The sequence below is a fragment of the Thamnophis sirtalis genome, unplaced genomic scaffold (genome assembly GCF_051295495.1).
Source record: "Thamnophis sirtalis isolate CommonGarterSnake01/CBP01778 unplaced genomic scaffold, rThaSir2_p1.2 scaffold_12, whole genome shotgun sequence".
Taxonomy (NCBI): Eukaryota; Metazoa; Chordata; class Lepidosauria; order Squamata; family Natricidae; genus Thamnophis; species Thamnophis sirtalis.
Window position 1 is genome coordinate 47728346 of NW_028261392.1, and position 21787 is coordinate 47750132.

The following is a 21787-nucleotide window of genomic DNA, read 5'->3' on the forward strand; positions in this document are numbered from 1 at the left end:
CTGAGAGCCAGGATTGAGCTGGGTGGACCCCGTTCCTCCCTATGGTGAAATTCAAAGCCTCCAAGCACTGCACAAGCATATGAATAGCATGGTCTGAGTGTCCAGAGTTTGTTGCTGCTCCTTTTTAATCCCAACAGTAGATGAAACCATTAGGTGAGGTCATTCGGCAGGAGTTGGTGTAGTACAGTATTATGTGGCCCTTTGTGAGCTCTTTTCTTTCAGCTTAACCTAGAATGAAAGGAATGGAAGGCTTTCTTTCCTGGGGCCCAAATACTAGCTGTCTTTGCTGTGGAATCAGCAAGCCAGCCCAGAACTCTGGTTTCTAGAAAAACATCTTGGGAGGAAGGCTGCTCCTGGCATGGAAACGATGCACTCCGTTTCACGTGGGGAGAGCAGAGCCTGGGTTCTTCCCTCAAAGACCAAGAGGCAAGGGGCTTGTGCTCCACTCCAGCATCTTTTCTCAGACAGGGAGGTCACTGGGCAGAAAAGCAAGCAACACTTCATATCCTTGGCATATACCAGAGTGGGAATTGATGGTTTGGTAGTGCTGCAGCCTGCTTTGGGATGCCCACACAAGGCCAGATCCATTCTGGTGGACCGACCCAGATACCTTATGAATACAGTTGATTTGTGGTGAGAGACTGTTTTACCAGAAATCCTGGTCTCTTGCCACAATTGCTTCTGAAAGTTTGTCAGGTCTCCTTTGTTTGATTGTAAATTTACTTTGTTATTGAAAGAAAATACATTTGATATGATAAATCAGATATGTGTGTCTATCTGTGTGTGTTTGTTCATTTTGTCAACTTGATCCCAGATCTCATGCTACTGCTTCTCATATTGCACGATTTCTTCAGGGCATTTTCTCTGGATTCCTAGAGCCATTCCTCCAAATTGTTTTTGGCTTCTTCTGGGGACTCGACTGAGTTTTTGCAGAGATGTTAGTAGCTATACTTGCATATCTGTTTTAGATGCAGTAGAACCAGGCTGTCTTGAACTTGCTAAAGATGTTTGAAGCCATCCACCCATCCTTCAGTTTCTTTCAGAACAAGCAAGTTCTACCCAAATCTCTCTCTCCTTCATCTTCCCCATTCTTGTTTTTGATTCCTTAGATTATTTGAGATTCTGGATGCCCTTAATAGATGCTTCGAGCCATTCCTGAGCACCTACATGGGATGCTTCACAGTCCTTCTTCTTTGAACCTGTTTTCAGATTCTTCAAACCATTTTTGGCATCTTGTTTGTATGTTGCGGGACCCTTTCCATGTTCCTGAAGCCATTTTTCAAGAAGTGGTATAGGTTCTTCAGAAAATGCAAAGCTTTCTAAAGATCCTTGAAGCCATTTAAATATATTTTCCACAGTTCCTTCAGAACATTGCTACTTGAGGTTCTCTATTGATTTTTCAAACCATCTCTTCCTTAGGCTTTCTCAAGACTCTGACTGGACTTTGGCTACCAAAAAACAAGTAGATAAAAAAGGGGAAACAAAAAGATGGCCTTCCAGAAGTTGTTTTCCTTTAACTTTCTTTCTCTTAAACTTAACTTAACTTTCTCTTCTTATCACTCTTGACTTTTCTTTTCTTTTTTTCATATCAACTGGTTTTTTTCCAAGGTTCTTTTCAACCATATAATAATATAGTATCTTCTTTGGCCATTAGATGGTGTCTCAACTGTAATTTGCAGTACCAAGTTGAGGGAGAGCTCTAACAGCTGATTATCAAAGTTCAACCAAAAGAAAAAAATCATTCTTTTTACAATTTCTTCCAACAATCAAAAAATATTGCAGGCAAATCAAACTTACTTTTAACAGCAACTGAATTCCAGTTCAGTCTTTCTATATCGTAAAACTCCAAGGTGGCGCAGTGGTTAAATGCAGCACTGCAGGCTACTGCTAGATCAGCAGTTCAGCGGTTCAAATCTCACCGGCTCAGGGTTGACTCAGCCTTCCATCCTTCCGAGGTGGGTAAAATGAGGACCCAGATTGTTGGGGGCAATATGCTGACTCTCTGTAAACCGCTTAGAGAGGGCTGAAAGCCCTATGAAGCGGTATATAAGTCTACTGCTATTGCTATTGCTATATTCTTCCATCAAAATGTGATTTCTCTTTTGGGTCTATAATTTATCTCTGTATATTAAGTTGCCACTTTCTGCACTTTGGAGACTTTTAAAACTTCTTTCATTTAGGTGCATCTCTAATAAAGAAGTTGAAAATCGTCTGACCCAGTTCCAATCCTCTGTTTACACGACTCCAGCTCGGTTGCTCCAGCTTTATTCCAGTCATAATGGCTGTCTCTCTTCTCCATCGGTCGGGAGGGCTACTGGGATCAAGTCACTTCTCCAGAGTGACGCTAAAGACCTCCTATCAGAGTAGAATCAGCCAGGATATGTGAAACACCCAAATGGAAGTCCACAATAATCAAAATTGTTGATGACAAGGGTTCATTGGTTATGAAGCTCACGTTGGAATACCGTAGTCCATTAGTAAAACAGTAACACTCCAAAAAAGCCCAAGAAGTTCTGGAAAACCAAAAGAATAAATACTTGCTGATACATTTCCAGTTTGTTCATTTAGTCATCTTGATCGCAGTAACGCTAGGAGCAGCAGAAATGACAGACAAGTATATACCAAGATGGAATGGATGGGGAGTTTCAGGCCCTCCCTCATGGAAGTCATTTAAGGCTATCACAAGCTAATCATTCATGTATTGCTTGGATTCTTCAGGGCATTTTCTCTGGATTCCTAGAGCCATTCTTCCACAATTGTTTTGGCTTCTTCTGGGGATTCTTGACTGAGTTTTTGCAGAGATGATTGTAGCTATACTTGCATATCTGTTTTGGATGCAGTAGAACCAGGCTGTCTGGAACTTGCTAAAGATGTTTGAAGCCATCCATCCTTCAGTTTCTTTCAGAGCAAGTAAGTTCTGCCCAAATCACTCTCTCCTTCGTCTTTCCCATTCTTGTTTTTGATTCCTTAGATTATTTGAGATCCTGGATGCCCTTAATAGATCCCTCAAGCCATTCCTGAGGACCTATATGGGATGCTTCACGGTCCTTCCTCTTTGAAGCTGTTTACAGATATTTCAAGCCATTTTTGGCATCTTGTTTTTATGTTTCGGGACCTTTTCCATGTTTTTCAAGGATTCCTGAAGCCATTTTTCAAGAAGTGGTATAGGTTCTTCAGAAAATGCAGAGCTTTCTAAGGATACTTGAAGCCATCGTAATATATTTTCCACGGTTCCTTCAGAACATTGCTTCTTGGGGTTCTCTATTGATTTTTCAAAGCATCTCTTCCTTAGGATTTCTCAAGACTCTGACTGGACTTTTGCCGCCAAAAAACAAGTAGATAAAAAAGGGAAAACAAAAAGATGGCCTTCCAGAAGTTTTTTTCCCTTCACTTTCTTTCTCTTCTTATCACTCTTGACTTTTCTTTTCTTTTTTTCATATCAACTGATTTTTTTTCAAGGTTCTTTCCAACCATATATAGTATCCAATATAGTATCTTCTTTGGCCATTAGATGGTGTCTCAACTGTAATTTTGGGTACCAAGATGAAGGAGAGCTCTAACAGCTGATTATCAAAGTTCAACAAAAAGGGGAAAACATTCTTTTTACAATTTCTTCCAACAGTCAAACAATATTGCAGGCAAATCAAAGTCACTTTTAACAGCAACAAAATTCCAGTTCAGTCTTTCTATATCATAAAACTCCATATTCTTCCATCCAAATGTGATTTCTCTTTTGGGTCTATCATTTTTCTCCGTGTATTAAGTTGCCACTCTCTGCGCTTTGGAGACTTTTGAAACTTCTTTCATTTAGGTGCGTCTCTAATAAAGAAGTTGAAAATCGTCTGACCCAGTTCCAATCCTCTGTTCACATGACTCCAGCTCGGTTGCTCCAGCTTTATTCCAGTCCTAATAGCTGTCCCTCTTCTCCACCGGTCGGGAGGGCTCCTGAGATCAAGCAGGAGAGCTGCCTTTCTCCCAGAATCAACAAGTAATCCCTCGCTTCTTCGCCACCTCTCCAGGGTGACCATAAAGACCTCCTATCAGAGTAGAATCAGCCAGGATATGTGGAACACCCAAATGAAAGTCCACAATAATAAAAATTGTTGATGACAAGGGTTCATTGGTTATGAAGCTCACGTTAGAATACTGTAGTCCATTAGTAAAACAGTATCTAACTCACTCCAAAAGGCCCGAGAAGTTCTGGAAAACTAAAAGAATAAATACTTGCTGATACATTTCCAGTTTGTTCATCTAGTCATCTTGATCGCAGTAACAGTAGAAGAAACAAAAACGAGAGGCAAGTATATTCCAAGATGGAATGGATGGGGAGTTTCAGGCCCTCCCTCATGGAAGTCATTTAAAGCTATCTCAAGCTACATATTCATCTATTGCTCCGATTCTTCAGGGCATTCCTCCAGATTGTTTTTGGCTTCCTCTGGGGACTCTTGACTGAGTTTTTGCAGAGATGATTGTAGCTATACTTGCATATCTGTTTTGGATGCAGTAGAACCAGGCTGTCTTGAACTTGCTAAAGATGTTTGAAGTCATCCATCCATCCTTCAGTTTCTTTCAGAACAAGCAAGTTCTACCCAAATCACTCTCTCCTTCGTCTTTCCCCTGCTTGTTTTTGATTCCTTAGATTATTTGAGATCCTGGATGCCCTTAATGGATGCTTCAAGCCATTCCTGAGGACCATATGGGATACTTCATGGTCCTTCCTCTTTGAAGCTGTTTACAGATACCTCAAGCTATTTTTGGCATCTTGTTTGTATGTTGCGGGACCTTTTCCAAGTTTTTCAGGGATTGCTGAAGCCATTTTTGAAGAAGTGGTATAGGTTCTTCAGAAAATGCAGAGCTTTCTAAGGATCCTTGAAGCCATTGAAATATATTTCCCACGGTTCCTTCAGAACATTGCTTCTTGAGGTTCTCTATTGATTTTTCAAACCTTCTCATCTGGACTTCTGTAGATCCCAAATGCTTTTAATAGAGGCTTCAAGGCATTCCTGAGTATCTAGGAGTGGCATTTTAGGTCCTTCTTTCTCAAGATTCTTTATAGCTATTTCAAGCCATTTGTTGGCATCTTGTTGAGATACTTCAGGACCTTCCTCTTTCGGGTTTTTCAAGGATTGTGGAAGACATTTTTCAAGAACTGGTCTAGGTTCTCTAGAAAGGGACAGGCTTTCTAAGGATCCTCGAAGTCATTTTAACATATTTTTCAGATCCTTTAGGACATTACTTCTTCAGGTTTTCTGTTGATTCTTCAAGACATCCCTTTTTTTCTGGCTTCCACCAGACTCTGACTTGAACTTTTGTAGGATATCTCCTTGTCCGTTTAGGGGGTTTCTCCTATCTGTGGGGGGATTTGCCTTATCACCCCAGCATCTACAGAGTATTCCCTTTAATCTGTTGACCCCTTCAGGATCAACAGTGCTCAAAAAAGAGCCCAAACAAAGGAGTTAGAGTTAGAAGTTAGGAGAGCTTCCTTCCCTCCACTCTAAGCATGGTGACGTCACCACAGGAAGTCCCCTTCTTTGGGTTTTCTATTGATTCAGCAAGCCATCCCTTTTTTTTCCGGCTTCCACGAGACTCTGACCTGAACTTTAGTAGATGTTGAATGCCTATAATAGATGCTTGAAGCCATCCCTCCACATCTAACTTGCACGTTCCTGGCCCTTTTTCTTGGAGATGATTTATTGATGTCTATAGCCAATCATTCACATCCTCCCTGGCTGCCTTAGCTCATTCCTCCGGGAGGTTGGCGGCAGATGCTTTAAGCCATTCTGGCAGGGTGTGTTTTGACCATTCAGAGGAATCCTCTTTTAGGAGTTTGAGAGATTTCTGCAGCCACCTCAGAATATTTGACCCGGGTTCCTTAGATGTTTTAATTTTGTCTACCGAAGCTTTAAGCCATTTTGGATTCAATTGATATTCCACCATTTGAGTCTTCATTTTCTCTTCAGCTTCTGTCTTGTCTTCCATGTGGTGTCCGTGTCTCAGTAAGGTGCAGTGGCATATCTTCAGTAGTTCCTCTCTGAAAAAAAATCAGAATGTTAGCTGTGAATCTGGGCCAACAACAAAGTCTTCTTAGTTAAAATAACGGGAACTGCTTTGGTGTCAGGAAACTCTCACTCTGAAAGTATATAAATATTGTTGGGCACAAGGGGATGGAGATTGAAAAGTCTCTTCTATACCTATCTTCCCATTCCATGGGACTAACTCCTAGATTTGTATATGTAAAAGTATAAGAGGCATAGTTTGTTAATTTCTTTCTAAAGTAAGGAGAATGTCAGGTTTTTCCAAGCTGTCTAAGATATGGAGACCCTAATATGAAATTCTGGAAGAAATAGTTTGTGGTGTCTATCTAAAAATTTCTCACCTGCACAGTATTTCTTCGTACGCCCTGAAGATCTCCTCTTTCTCATCGGTAAGTTCGATATTTTTAAAGGTCAGAATCTCTGTTTTGTTTCGGAGATCTTCAGTTTCTACGCTCAGTTTTGAGATCACTGCTCTCTTTCTGTAAATTATGAGGACCAGAGAGATATTAGCCCTCTTAATTTGTTACTTGAATTACTAATTATTATTGCATTCCATTATAACTATTGCTCTTCTCTTACTCAGTTATACATATATACATACATATATACATACATACATGAATGGAACCCTTCTTTTATCCAGTATATCTGGCCTAGGAGATCTAATAAATAAATCTGAATTTGAAAGAAAAAGTCAAATCGCTATCTAAATATTTCTCACCTATTAAGTTCTTCTTTGAGATCATTATTCTCACATAGGAGCTCTGCTTTCTCTGCAGCTTCTTTCTGAGCCTTGCAGCGGAGTCTCTCGTTCTCTTGCCTCAGTTTCTCCAGCTGCCCAAGTTCCTCTGAACCGATTTTTCTGTAAAATATCAAGAGCAAAGTGTAATTAGCTCCCTTAGGTTTTTTTATTTGAATTATAAAACTTGTTTAAAATTAAAACTAATTGAAATAGCTGAGAAAGGAAGAGAAAGTCAGGGTGGCTATCTAAATCTTTTAACCTGCTCAAGTTTTCTTTATAATCTTTATACTCTTTGGCCAGCTGGTGGTTTTTCTGTATAAGGTCCTGAATTTGGACTTTGAGCTCATCTTTTTCATCCAGAAGTTTCAAGGTTTCCATTGTCTTTCTGCAAATTATGAAGACCAGAGAGAAATTAGGCCCTTGGGTTGTTGTTTTTTTACTTGAATTATCAACCTTTTGATATAATTACAACACATTCCACCCTTTTTTCCCAAGCTTTACTAGAATATAATTTTCCATCACTTGTTTCATAAAATGGCCAGTCCCATTGCCAATGGAGAAATGATGAATGTTGTATTGAAAGTGTGAACTGAATAGGGTTATAAAATGATGTGATGAACTATGCAAAGACTTACGTATAACTCAGGTCCCTTGCTGCCTTCAGATCTCCTTCTAGTTTTTCAGTTTTTGTCTGAAAAATCATGAGAAGAATTACATGAATTTGTTTTCCATAAATTCTCTCATGTCAGTGTAAAGAAGATATTCGTTGAAACATCCTCTTTAGGTAAAAAGTCTGGTGTGTAGACAAGCATATTTGTGCATATTAAAATCATGCATGTCAAGATGAGCACAAATGTGCAACTCCTGATTTATTGCTGTAGATGTTCAATACAGGCAATAAAGGTTATAGAAAAAGAACAATTTAGTGTTAGTTCATTTGTTTAGGAAATGCAAAACACGGTGGTTCAAACAAAATCTGAATCATCTACATTTTATTTCACTGTCATTGGTGTTGTATGTGGCCAAAGAAACTAGTTAATGTGGCAAAGAAGGAACCAACCAAGAATGAGCATGAACTCTGACAATTGCCATTCTTGAATAGAAGTTACAAATAAACTAGTTTGTATCGAATAGATGTGCGTGTGTATGGATTTCATCCATACAGTAGAAATATAAAGCGAACATATATACTCTATAAAATATGCTGCACATGCATTATTCACAATTACCAATTATGAAGAAATCATTTGTTTTTATTTTTCTCATAAATATATTCTAAGGTGAGCTACAAGTATACATTATATACCTCAGCACGTCTCCGTTCTTCGGTGGTAGATGACAGAAAAGGAAGTCTCGATCGTTCCTCCTGCAATGACCAAAGACCCTGTTTTTAATGATTCTCAGGGACTGGCTGGATGAGTCCCTGCAGTTTTCCTAGCAAGGTTTTTCAGAAGTGATTTGGTGTTGTTTTCTTCCTAGGGCTAAGAGAAGCTAACTGGCTCAGGGTGACCCACTTGGCTTTGCTTCTAAAGTGGATCAAGAAATGTCAGTCTCTGAGTTTGCAGGTTGATGCCTTAACCGTGGCATAACAGAAACCACAATTAATATTCTTTCTGTCTGTCTCGAACTACCTAATCTGCCTGTCTTTCTTAAATTTCTATACATTCCATCCAGTGGTGGGATTCAAATAATTGAACAACTTGTTCTCTGTCCTAATGACCAGCTGGGTAGGCAGGGCTTTGTGGTCATGTGTCTAGGTGGGTGTGGCCAACTCAATGTCACTCACGTCGATGGGGGCTTCGCCTTAGCTGTTACAATGTAATAAGGGTTAACCGGAGAGGCAGTTTCTGTAAGCAGGGCAATAAAGATTAGGCTAGAAACAACACTAGAATGTTTCCTTCCTGCCTTCTTTACAGGATTGGCCCTGTAAAGTGGAAAAAAACAAAATCAGATTTCTTCCAACAACCGGTTCTCCGAACTGCTTAGAAAGTTAACCACCGGTTCTCCCGAATAGGTACGGACAGGCTGAATCCCACCTCTGATTCCATCACATGTTTATTGTGACAGCCTACGAACAAATATTTTCTCTTACCTCTTTTTGGAGACGCCTCATGTTTTTTCTTAATTTCCTCAACCGATCGTTTTCCATCGTAAAATCAGTGATGGAAACTAGAAGATAAAGAGGTGACAAGGCAGAATAGCTTTGGCATTTTTATTTCAAAAATTGGAATGTAAACTTGAGAGACAATTTCTAGAATAGGACATGATTGGTTAATTACATTTGCCCTCAAATTCCTCTACTCTGATCCTTTAGGACAAGCGTTGCCCTTCCCTCCCCAGCAGTTTCCCCTTTCCTTTTTTTCTTTCAACTAAATATTTGGCATTTCTATTCCAATTGATAAGGTCCCATAACCTTAAGCTACTTTTCAATCTCCTATGACTTACAGGGGACGTTTATGATCTTTTTCATGACAGCAGATGGATAGACAATTCAACATGTCAGAGACATTCCTGTTCCCCATGTGATTTCCACCCCTTCAATTGTTCCTAGAAGCTACAGCCTACATATCTAAACCCCACAGAATTCAATTTTCCTATTTATATGCGGGCCATCTTACCTAAAGGCAAGATGAAGTTCTCACTTTGTTCCCAAACGCCAATCTGCAAAGGTATCCCAACAAGTTACTTCCTCACAGTACCTTTTTTGTGAGGTCGCATGACATCACAATTGCATCAACAAAATTTGCAATAGTGATGAAAGCTTCATATGCAAAACAAGCTCAGCTATTGAGGTTTCAAGCTTTTTTTCTTCAAAGTTTGATCGGAACGGAGGTCGACAAATAGCAGAGGTCTTCTTGATACTCTATATTTATTCTATGATTTATCTGCCTTTAAAATGGGGATTGGCAACAGGATTTTACAGACATCCACCAAGGTGTCTGCCCCCTCCCCCCAAATTTCACTAAATACTGAAAGCAAACATGTCATCAAGGCTTGGTGCAAGGTGGGCAATGACATCTCAGCTGTAGAAGTGTGACCTGTGACCCACTGGACCATAATTCCAGAAGTGTGTCCTTACCCGGATCCGCTGGTCCTCCACACGTTAGCACCTCAGCACCTTAGCACTTCACCTCCTCAGCACTTCAGCTCCTCAGCACTTCAGCACCTCCGCACCTCAGCTCCTCAGCACTTCCGTACCTCAGAACCTCAGCACTTCCGCACTTCAGAACGTCAGCACCTCAGAAGTCAGCACTTCAGCACCTCCGCACTTCAGCACCTCCGCACTTCAGATCTGTAGCACTTCAGCACCTCAGCACTTCCGAACCTCCACACCTCAGCTCCTCAGCACTTCAGTGCCTGAGCACTTCAGCACCTCAGAACCTCAGCACTTCAGAACTTCAGCACCTCAGAACCTCCTCACTTCAGAACCTCCGCACTTCAGCACCTTAACTCCTCAACACCTACGCACTTCAGCACCTCAGCACTTCAGTGCCTCAGCACTTCAGTACCTCAGCACTTCTGTACCTCAGCACTTCAATACCTCCACACCTCAGCTCCTCAGCACTTCAGTGCCTGAGCACTTCAGCACCTCAGAACCTCAGCACTTCAGCACTTCAGCACCTCAGAACCTCCGCACTTCAGTACCTCCGCATTTCAGCACCTTAACTCCTCAACACCTCTGCACTTCAGCACCTCCGCACTTCAGCACCTCAGCACTTCAGTACCTCCGTACCTCAGCTCCTCAGTACTTCAGTGCCTGAGCACTTCAGCACCTCAGAACCTCAGCACTTCCGCACGTTAGCACTTCAGCACCTCAGAACCTCCGCACTTCAGAACCTCTGCACTTCAGCACCTTAGCTTCTCAACACTTCCGCAATTCAGCACCTCAGCTCCTCCGCTACTCAGCACCCCAACTACTCAACGCCTCAGCACAAGGATTGGGATCCTGGATATATATATATGTGTAGCAGTCAAAGTCATCACAATCAGTGTTTCATGACACGGCCTTAATATTTTATCTAGCTGTGGATAGGTGCTAGGGGTGAGCCTTATATGGCTCACAAGAAATGGGCACCTTTGAATATGAAGGGGGACAAAGGGTGCCCTCATGCCACCAAAATAAGGATATCATAGTTATAATACCAAAGGCAAATGGCAAACCTTTACTTTACCATCTCAGCCACTCAGACTTTGCCCTTTTCCACATCTTTGGCAGCCCGGACTTAACACCTCCGGCAGCCCCTTTAACTGCCTTTTGATCTGGCGGCCAAGGACACTCTAACCGCGCATTTTTTAACTGGTATGGTGAGTGCATGGGATTTGTTTGTGATTGAATGAATGGCCCACTTTTATTACCCTATTGTTACTGTATTTTTATGTGTTTTAATTATTACGTGGGGATTGTCTGAGTGAGTAAATGAGTCTGTCTGATTCGGAGGGCCTGCTGGGGAACACGGGAGCTATAGGGGTGGTTGAGGGAACCACGGACACGGGAGTGGGTCGGAGCATTGCGGTCATAACGGGGAGGGGCAGATATGGCGGGGACTTTAGGGCTGGCCATTACCGGGGAAGGAGGGCTCGCTACGTCACAGAGATCCCTCCTTCCAGCCCTATGAGTTCCACTCCGAGGCCAGATGGCGCGAGTAATCAGGACCCTGGTCTCAGGCTGTTGTCGCTAAATGCCAGGTCTGTAGTTCACATGGCTCCCCTCGTCCAGGACTTAATTTTAGACGAGAGGGCAGACCTGGCATGTATTACTGAAACCTGGCTGGGCCCGGAGGGAGGAGTCCCCCTCGTAGAGATGTGCCCAGAAGGATTTCAGGTGCTTTATCAGCCGAGAGCCCAGGAAAGGGGTGGGGGTGTGGCTATTGTTATCCGGGAGTCTTTAGCACCTCGTAGGATCCCTGCTCCGGAGCTTATCGGGTGTGAGTCCCTGCTGGTGAAGTTGGACCTCAAGGGTCAAGTGGGTTTGCTGTTAACGTACCTGCCTCCCAACAGCGTTGCAGCAGCCCTCCCCTCGCTCCTCGAGTCGGTAGCCGAGCTAGCAATTGAGTTCCCCAGGCTTATGGTCCTGGGGGATTTCAATTTGCCTTCGCTCGGTGAACACTCTGATGGGGCGCAGGAGTTCATGGCTTCCATGACAGCCATGGGCTTGACCCAGGTAATTTGGGGCCCAACCCACTCAGCGGGGCACATGCTCGACCTCGTATTCCTCTCGGAGCAGTGGACTTGTGATCTTGGTCTGAGGGGTAATGAGATCATACCCCTGTCGTGGTCAGACCACTGCCTGCTGAGGCTTGACTTCCGGAGACCAAACCCCCACTGTAGGGAGGAGGAACCGACCAGGTGGTTCCGCCCCAGGCGACTTATGGACCCCTTGAGGTTCCAGACGGAGCTTGGGGTTATTCCTGATACTCTCGCCCACAGTCCGGTGGAGACTCTGGTTGCTGCCTGGCACTCGTCAGCATCGGAGTCCCTTGACCAGATTGCGCCACTACAGCCACTCCGAGGTGGCGGATCCCGGAGGCCTCCTTGGTTCACCGAGGAGCTCCGGGAGAGGAAGCGCCGGAGGAGACGCCTAGAGCACCTATGGAGGTCCGATAAATCCGAATCGAACCGAGCACTCTTAACAACTTGCACCAAGGAGTACATCAGGGCACTTAGGACAGCAAAAAGATCATATATTGCCACCTTGGTTGCGTCCGCTGAGTCCCGCCCAGCCGCCCTGTTTAGGATAACCCGTTCCCTCCTAAATAGGAGGGATACGGGGGACCCCTTGCAGGGTAGGGCTGAAGATTATGTCCAGTTCTTAGCGGACAAAGTTGCTCGGTTTCGGTCAGATTTGGACTCCACCTTTGCAGATCCAGCCGAGGCACAGGCGGATAACTTGGTAGACCATCACTGGGTTGAGTTTCAGGATGTTGCCCCCGGGGACGTGGACAAGGCCATGAGAGCTGTGAGTGCCTCCACCTGTGTACTGGACCCATGTCCCTCCTGGCTGGTTGCCAACAGCGGAGAGGTGACACGGGGCTGGATCCAGGCGGTTGTTGCCGCCTCCCTTCGGGAGGGGTTCTTCCCCTCCGCACTTAAAGCGGCGGTGGTGAGACCCCTCCTGAAGAAACCATCCTTGGATCCAGCCGTTCTTAACAATTATCGTCCAGTCTCCAACCTCCCCTTTGTTGGGAAGGTTGTTGAGAAGGTGGTGGCCTCCCAGCTTCAGCGGTCCTTGGAGGAAGCCAGTTACCTTGACCCATTCCAGTCCGGCTTCAGACCTGGTTACAGCACAGAAACCGCTTTGGTCGCATTGACCAATGATCTCTGGAGAGCCAGGGATGGAGGCCATCCCTCCATCTTGGTTCTCCTTGACCTCTCGGCGGCTTTTGATACCATCGACCATGGTATCCTTCTGCGACGACTGCGGGAGGTGGGGGTGGGAGGCACTGTTTTGCAGTGGTTCTCCTCCTACCTCTCGGACAGGTCGCAGTCGGTGTTGGTTGGGGGGCAGAGATCGACCCCTAGGCCCCTAACATATGGGGTGCCGCAGGGGTCAGTCTTCTCCCCCCTACTATTTAACATCTACATGAAACCGCTGGGCAAGATCATTCGGAGGCACGGGATAAGATGCTACCAGTACGTGGACGATACCCAGTTGTATTTGTCCGCCCCGTGCCAACTCAATGAAGCGGTGGACGTGATGAACCGGGGTCTTGAAGCCGTTAGGGACTGGATGAGGGTTAACAAGCTTTTACTCAACCCGGAAAAGACCAAGTGGCTGTTGTGTTTCCCTCCCAATAATTTGGCTAGTGTTCCATCACTCAGGCTGGGGGGCCAAATATTATACCCCTCAGACAGGGTTCGCAACTTGGGAGTCCTCCTGGACCCACAGCTGATCACCATCTGTCAGCTGTGACCAGGGGGGCATTTGCCCAGGTTCGCCTGGTGCGCCAGTTGCGGCCCTACCTGAACCGGGAGGCCCTCACAACAGTCACTCGTGCCCTTGTGAACTCTAGGCTGGAATACTGCAACGTGCTCTACATGGGGCTGCCCTTGAAGAGCATCCGGCGACTTCAGCTAGTTCAGAATGCGGCCGCGCGAGTGATTGTGGGTACATCTCGGTTTGCCCACATAACACCTATCCTCCGCGAGCTGTGCTGGCTACCTGTTGATCTCCGGGTGCGCTTCAAGGTGCTACTCACCACCCATAAAGCCCTTCATGGTAGTGGATCTGGGTACTTGAGAGACCGCCTCCTGCCAATTACCTCCTCGCGACCTATTCGATCACACAGATTAGCCTCCTCCAAGTTCCATCCGCCAGTCAGTGTCGACTGGCGACTACGTGGAGAAGAGCCTTTTCAGTAGTAGCTCCGACCCTTTGGAACGATCTCCCCGTGGAGATTCGTACCCTCACCACCCTCCAGACCTCCCGCACAGCCCTCAAGATCTGGCTATCCCGTCAGGCCTGGGGTTAAAGATTATAATCTGTCCCCGCCCGAATGATGAATGTTGCTTCCATTTTTAATTATGTATTGTTTCTATATGTCATTGTGTGTATTCCCTTCCCCATAAGTTGTAAGCCGCCCTGAGTCCCCTCAGGGAAAAGGGCGGCCTATAAATAAACTTATCAAACTATCAAACTAAAATCCCCATGGTTCCTCATATATGTTGTGGTCTCATCTGCTTTTTTTGCATTTTTATAAACTTGAAACAGCAGATACAAGAAAAAAATCCTACATGAAGGTTTTCCTGGGAAAATTGTATCCACCGTGGTATCCCCTTTAGCTGAAGAATTCAATTTAATTCAATATTTTATCATCCTAGTTGTTGAAAAAAATGAAAGAACATCACCAACTTGCCACATAGGAAACACTCTAGAAAATAAAATTTCCCCCATGTTTTAAATTTGCAAGATGAGATATAATGGAAGAGAATCTTTGTAGCTCAGGGTTGAAATGTAGAGTCCTTGGTGTTCTCTGAGCTTAGTTTATTGCTTGCAGACATTTCATTACCCAAAATCATCATCACAGGGATGTGCAGTCAGGGGAGGCGGGGCCTCACCAGCATCATGAGGAAAAGAAAAGAATAATTAAAAGGAAAAAGGCTGATGTAGTTGCTGCCAGAGTCACAGTGGATGACTCTGCTTAGTGCTTAACTGCAGTGAGAGGCGAGAGAACTACGGGCCTCCTTTACTCTAGCTTTATGCTCACTTGAGCAGAGTTAAGCAAGGGTTAAAAGATGAAAAATTTCTTATGCAAAGGAGGCACGTGGTTCTCTCGCCTCCTGTAGAGGGCATTTTTAGAGGCTTTTTTCTTTTCATGAGGGCAGGCAAAAGCCGAGTTGAAATCCTCTCTGAAACAGCTGGAAAAGGTGCTTGTGTGGGGGAGGGGGGAGGAATTCAAAAAGTTTGATTGCATGCAGAGCCACGTTGCCTTTTCAAACACACACACACACACACACACACACACACACACACACAAAGCTGGATAAAAGTATATGATTACAAGTTTGAAAAGGCAACGTGGCTCCACCTGCAATCAAAGGCTCCGATCGGAAGGCAGCAGGCAAATGGCGGGGGAGGGGTATGGCAGAGAAGCTGCTTTCAAGCCTTTGGAAAATATATCCAATCCAACTTCTGTATTTGTGTTTGTTTGAGAGTGAGTGAGTGAGAGAGGGATCCAACTTCTCTGTGTGTGTGTCTGTTTGAGAGAGGGGGGAGGGAAGGAGAGAGGGAGGAAGGAAGGGAAGGGAGAAGAAAAAGAATGGGAAAACTTATTTTTTGAGGGGGGGAAATGCTGTCGCTTTAAGTTGGAACTGAGCATGCCTGGCTGTGGAATTCTGGAAGTTGAAGTCCACAAGTCTAAAAAAATTGCTGCCTCACCAGCCATAAAGCTCACTGCACGTCACTGCAGAGAAGGCTCCTGAATATTCCTTGGGCAGCAAATGTACTTGTGTACATAACACTGGACATGTCACTAGAAGGCAAAATCACAAAAAGTGCCTCCCTTATTTTGGCCATGTCATGAGAAGAATTCACTGGAGAAAGCAATTATGTTTGGAAGAGTTAGCAGTAAAAGGAAACCCGGCTGTCAAAGAATATGGTGGCTGGACACTATCAAAGCAGACATCAACCAGAACATAGAAGAACTCAAAGAAATAGTGCAAGATCAGAAGATGTGGAGAGAACTGGCCCATAGAATTGCCAAGAGTTGGACACAACTGAATGGATAAAATCAAAATCACCACCACTGCCACTACCACCACCACCATCATCATTTGCAAGTGACAAACCTTATTTCTACCTCCTCTTCTGCCTTTCACTAGATTTGTTTGGGTTTGAAGTTTTGTTTGTTTTTACCTCACTTTTGTTTGAAAGTGTTTTCTCACTATAATAGAATTGTTGCCATTTCTGGGTGATATCATTTGGTTGTCAGTATTTCAAGCCCTATCTTTTGTAGTCTTTATTCTCTTGGAAACAGCAGTCTACTGTTTCTGTGTACGGTTGCTGTGGTGGTGCAATAGTTAGAATGCAGTATTACAGGCTAATTCAGCTGACTGCCAGGAGTTTGATTCTCATTGGCTCAAGGTTGACTCAGCCTTCCATCCTTCTGAGGTCATTAAAATGAGAACCCAGATTGTTGTGGGCAATATGCTGAATCTGTAAACTGCTTAGAGAGGGCTATAAAGCACTATGAAGTGGTATATAAGTCTAATTGCTATTGCTACTGCTATTAAACAAACAAAAAATCCAGTTCAGACAATGAAAGTACTTCTACAAATGTCAGCTCATGAAACGGCTTATATGATATAAATCAATAACCAATTGATGCTATAGATTATTTGAGTTTTTTCAAACCAAAGATTGACATTTACAAAAGGACACAAATCTTTCCAATTAAATGACCCTGACAATCAGCAACAGCAAAAATTTACTGAGCAAATCAATTGCTCATAATCAGAGTTTAAACTGTAATGAATTACTATTGATCCATATAAATTTGAAATTTTAGCTTTCCTCTATCCTCTGAAAGGTATAGTTTCACATGGGCAAAAATATAACCCCCCCCCCAAATAAGCCCCCTGGACAACCCCCCCTCTGGCCAGGCAGAGCACCACTCATCGACCTAGTGGTATCCTGAAGGTGCCAAGCCGTGGGAGCTGCGGAGGGAAAGGCGCTCACATTGCTTGGCGCCTTTGGGATACCGCTAAGTTGGGGAGTGGCGTTCAGCCTGGCCGGAGGGGGGAGTTGCTGGGTGGCTGCTCCCTTGTGAGCGGGCTCCTGAAGAGCCAGGCACAGCCTGAGGGGCGAAGCAGCTATGAGGTGACCACACTCACGAGCAGCCGCCCGGCAAACACCCTCTCCAGCCGGGCAGAGTGCCATTCACTGACCTAGGGGGTATCCCTAAGGTGCCAAGACACATGGTGCTCTGCGCGCCCCCCAGCTCCCGCGGCTTGGCACATTTGGGATATCCCCTAGGTCAGTGCATGGAGCTCTGTCTGGCTGGAGAGGGGGGTTGCGCAAGCGCCTGTTCCACCCCCAGCAAGCATGCCTCCCAGCCTCACCATGCCCTGGCCCAGCTCTCCCTGCAGGGCCAGGCCGCCACTGCTGCGGCCGCCACCGCACTCCAAGCATAACTTCTTCTCCGGCTTCCAAACTCCAAAGCTCAGCTGATGAGTCTTCCAGCAGCTCTAGGAGTATGCTCTATGGTTGTGGGCTGGCTGCTGGAAGACTCTCTGTCTCGAAGACTCTCTGTCCGGCAGCTGGCCCACAACCATGGAGTGCACTCCTAGAGCGGCTGCTGCTGGAAGACTTGGCAGTCGAGTTTTGGAGTTGGGAAGTCAGAGAAGAAGTTATGCTTGGAGCACGGCAGCAGCGCCCTGGCCCCCCTCTCCAGCCAGGCAGAGCACCATGCACTGACCTAGGGGGTATCCTGAATGTGCCAAGCCATGGGATCAGGGGAGCGGGCAGAGCGCCATGTGCCTTGGCGCCTTAGGGATACCCCCTAGGTCAGTGAATGGCACTCTGCCCAGATGGAGAGCGAGTTTGCCGGGCGGTTGCTCGTTAGTGTGGTCACCTCATGGCTGCCCGGCTCTTCGGGAGCCAGTTTGCAAGGGAGCAGCTGCCCGGCAACCCCAAACCAATAAGCTCTCCCCCCCCCCCTATAATAAGGCCAAGGCCATATTTCGTGGAGCAAAGACCTTGTCTTATTTTCGGGGAAACACGGTATTAAATTATTCTGTGAAATCTAGCAAATATTTTATAACTTGCTTAACATTTTTTTTAAAAATGAAACTTCGAGAGCAATGTAATTTAACTTAAATGAAAGATCCAGTATGCCATAACATAAGGATTAAAATGGATTACTTAAATAAGGAATAAACCGCTATTTTAACCTCTATAGTTGTACATATATTATAATATGTTGCTATGATATTATTTAGTGGTCTCTCTGACATATCCGGGCATCTTTACAAATATAGATTGGCAAATGTATTCCCTATTTCACCCATCCAAAACAGAAAAACACTTTAAAATCAAGAATAATTCCAGTGGAGCACAGTATAAGTTTGGCCCCCATTTTTCTTTTCTTTTCTGTCATGAAAAGACTTAAATGCTTCCATTATGTTTTCCTATTCTGCCAAGCAACTGTTTAATGCCCTGGACAGAACATTATACTGATTATACAAAGGGTCCACAGGCACATAATGAACAGTTTCATAATCATTTTCCCTTCTTGTCATTCTGAGATTGTTGTTTCTCACTAAAAAAAAGTTCCAAATTTCTTGGGTATACTAATTTTCAAAAGAAAAAGAAAAAAGAAGGTTTGCCTTTTTGTATTAGAAACTAGCCCCAATCTTCCCAGGAAGGTTGGTGGCTAATAAACTATAATGAAATGCCATTAGGAAAAATGCCTGTGCTGCTTTGCAAGGGGTTATATTAATACCCCAGTTTCTGTCATGCTATTCATGGATAAAGTCTCAGTGGGAAAGTATGTTCTATTATGGCTAATAGAATTCTGGGCTCATATTGTATCTAACTGCTTTAATCCATAGCCCTCACTGTTTCAAATGTTATTGTATTCTTCCTTCATGGTTCATAAGTATCAGTGGTGGGTTTCAAAAATTTTTGGAACCTCTTCTGTAGGTGAGGCCTGCTTTCCGGGTCCACTAGTGGAACCTCTTCTAACCGGTTCGGTAGATTTGACGAACCGGTTCTACCGAATAGGTGCGAACTGGTAGGAACCCACCTCTGATAAGTATGCATTAACCATACTACCACTGCATTTATAGGCACCGTAGTAGGTTCTAGCATTTCAGAGTTTATTCTGAGTTCAAGAATAGCTGAAAGGAAAATACATTTGTCAGTACAGGTGTATGTAATACACAAAGATTTTATCACCTGCCTACCAAACGGATTTTTCTTATAAACATAAAATCAAAAGCAGTGATCATAAAGGAAGTTGACTGCTTTTAGAATAGGCTTCATAATGTTCTTTGGGACTGTCTGAAATCCATTTTGTACTTCAAACTTAATGAATGTTCAGACTTTAAAGACATGTTTAAATAGTGTAACAGCTCATTCAGTGAGATGTTTTATACTTTATACTGTTGCCCCAAAGGAATTCTTTATTCAAAATTTGACAAATACTTCTGCAACATAAAGACTAAAGTCCTGGATATATCTCAGAGAGGAAATTTGTAAGTCTCCCAATATTTCTGAACTATAGTTCCAAATGTCATTCACTATTGGCAGAAATGACTGGCTGAAGGGGACATATTAGCTAGGACCACTGTGCATTGAAGTTTAGAAATATCTGGAGGGTCAGAAGATACTCCCTGGTGTCACTATTGTTGAACTGAACCTAATATAGGATAATCATCACAAACAGTTTTCTCAGATATTTTCTCTATTCAGTTGGCAGCAAACAAAATAGAAAGAATTTTGATGAGATCATTATTAATTGATAAACAAGAGAAAAATTCAGAATTCATCTTTGTAAAATATCACAGCTTGATTATTTTCAAATAAAGAAATAAAAGAAGCCTCATTAGAAAAATAAGGCAGAGAAAGTTTGCCTGCCTGAGAATTAATAACAAATATTTTATTTGGATTTGTTTTAATGTCCCTGCAAACTAAAGACAGGAACATATGAATCCCTCCCCAAAACATTCTTTCAAATTTGCCAATTATTCTTAATCCATGTTACCGTAAATCACAAATGCCTTTTTTCATTTGCTAGTAATGACTGAAATACAACCATAAGTAATATGCAAAACAACAGCAACAACAAGAACTTGTAATACATGAGCCATGTTGGTGCAGCGGTTAGAGTGCAGTACAGCAGATTATTTCTGCTGCCTGCAATTTAGCAGTTCATATCTCACCAGGCTCAAGGTTGACTCAGCCTTCCATTCTTCCGAGGTAGGTAAAATGAGGACCCAAATGGTTGGGTGCAATAGTCTGCCTCTGTAAATCACTTAGAGAGGGCTTTAAAGCACTGTGAAGAGGTATATATGACTAAGTGCTATTACTATTGCTACTTATGGTTTGGTCTAATTTTATAAAACTAGAAGAAAAATTCAGAGCCAAATGGATTTATATCACTGCTATAAATGCTAAAAGCCATTGAGCAGTATTCATAAAAAATAACAGGAAAGACTGATAAAGTGCCTTTAAAGATATTTGAAAAATTAATATCAGAGGTAGAGACTGGGAGAAATATCTGTGTTTTTAAATAAAATACTGAAATGGAAAAGAACAGCAGTCAGATCTATTGCTCATTTCTGCATATAATACCTGGGTGGCTGGTGTGTATATAAATGACTGCAAGACAAATAATATTTATATTGATGACTGTATTACCTTATTGAGATATGAAGCTAATAGTGAATCTAACAATGCCTATATTCAAAGGGAATAGAGATTTGGCATATGTGGGGATCCATGGGGAGGATCAATGGGAAATATGTGATATCCTACATCCCATGAGGTGACTAGTAAAGTCATGACACATATACCATTCTTTTGGCTTCTAATAGATACTGTGGAAAACAAATGCAGGTCTTTGATCATAATAACGAATGAAATACCCTGAGGTCCATATGAGACCATGGTAGCATTTTCTCACTCCTCTTGCTTTACCTTCAGACACTGTTGAAATCAAGGTAGTTTTGCAAATATAAATGAAATGTAAAATAGTGATTTATTACAGTGCATTTTTATCACATGCAACCTATCAAGCTAGGTGTCTATGGAGATTCTCAGTCATCCAGGTCATGGTTGTCCAAAAGGTGGTTTTTCAAGAGGCAACTGGACTTTCTGGAGTTTTTTTTATGACATTTTGCTTCTTATCCAAGCTGGGTGAGAAGCAAAATGCCTTCAAAGAAAAACTAGAAAGTCTGGTTCCCTCTTGAAAAAGCACCCTTGGGACTATCAAGCTAGGGGTAATCCTCATTGAATGTTTGAACATCTACTTTTCCCCTACGTGATTTTTTAAAAAAATATAGATGTTAAATGAATCTGACAATTTTGTTCACACAGTATCAATATTATTTGAATCCAATTTTTGTCCCTAATGTATCAGGTGTCTTTGTTCAGTTTTCAGCAATGGGAAACAACAAAAAAGCTAAAGTTTTGCTCCTCTTCATATTCTAATCAGGACCTCTGATCCTGTCAAGTCCTTATAGCTCAAATTGGATGTCAAGAAGACATGATTTCCAAGGCTTCCAAAGGGTGGTTTCTTGATTTATTTATTGATTTATTGCTTCTGCTTCAGGAAAAGCCAAGCATGCTCTTATAACCAAAAGAATGTGCAGCCCGTGCATTGCAGTATCAAAATCATACAGTGCCGTAGGGTGCATCAGCACAAAAATTGTTTTGAATTATTGTAAAAATGTAAAACCCTGAATACACTTGATGTAGAAGTAGAATATTACATGTTAGTGGTCTATATTTTTAAATGTTTCTGTGTTGGGAGAATGAGAAACTTTATATATTGTGTTGAATTGCACATAC

At 43.2% G+C, this 21787-nt stretch overlaps 1 protein-coding gene across 1 annotated transcript; it reads right to left on the bottom strand.

Annotated features, from left to right (window-relative positions):
• Positions 1-5714: 5714 nt before the first annotated feature.
• LOC148043324 (uncharacterized) lies at positions 5715-7156 on the bottom strand. Its single transcript, XM_087726251.1, has 3 exons — positions 7037-7156; positions 6757-6897; positions 5715-6031 (listed from the first exon to the last, which is right to left on the bottom strand). The coding sequence occupies exons 1-3, from the start codon at positions 7153-7155 to the stop codon at positions 5740-5742; spliced, it is 552 nt and encodes a 183-aa protein (XP_087582377.1). The 5' UTR covers position 7156; the 3' UTR covers positions 5715-5739.
• Between the last annotated feature and the right edge of the window lie 14631 nt (positions 7157-21787).

Bases quoted from the DNA above. Each gene is read 5' to 3' on its own strand.
- LOC148043324 (XM_087726251.1), bottom strand. From the start codon at position 7,155: ATGGAAACCTTGAAACTTCTGGATGAAAAAGATGAGCTCAAAGTCCAA. The intron at 6,898-7,036 runs GTTAAAAGATTT...GATATTTTACAG, and splicing joins TATAAAGAAAACTTGAGCAG to AAAAATCGGTTCAGAGGAAC. The intron at 6,032-6,756 runs GTGAGAAATATT...ATTTTTTTTCAG, and splicing joins CTCAAAGAAGAACTTAATAG to AGAGGAACTACTGAAGATAT.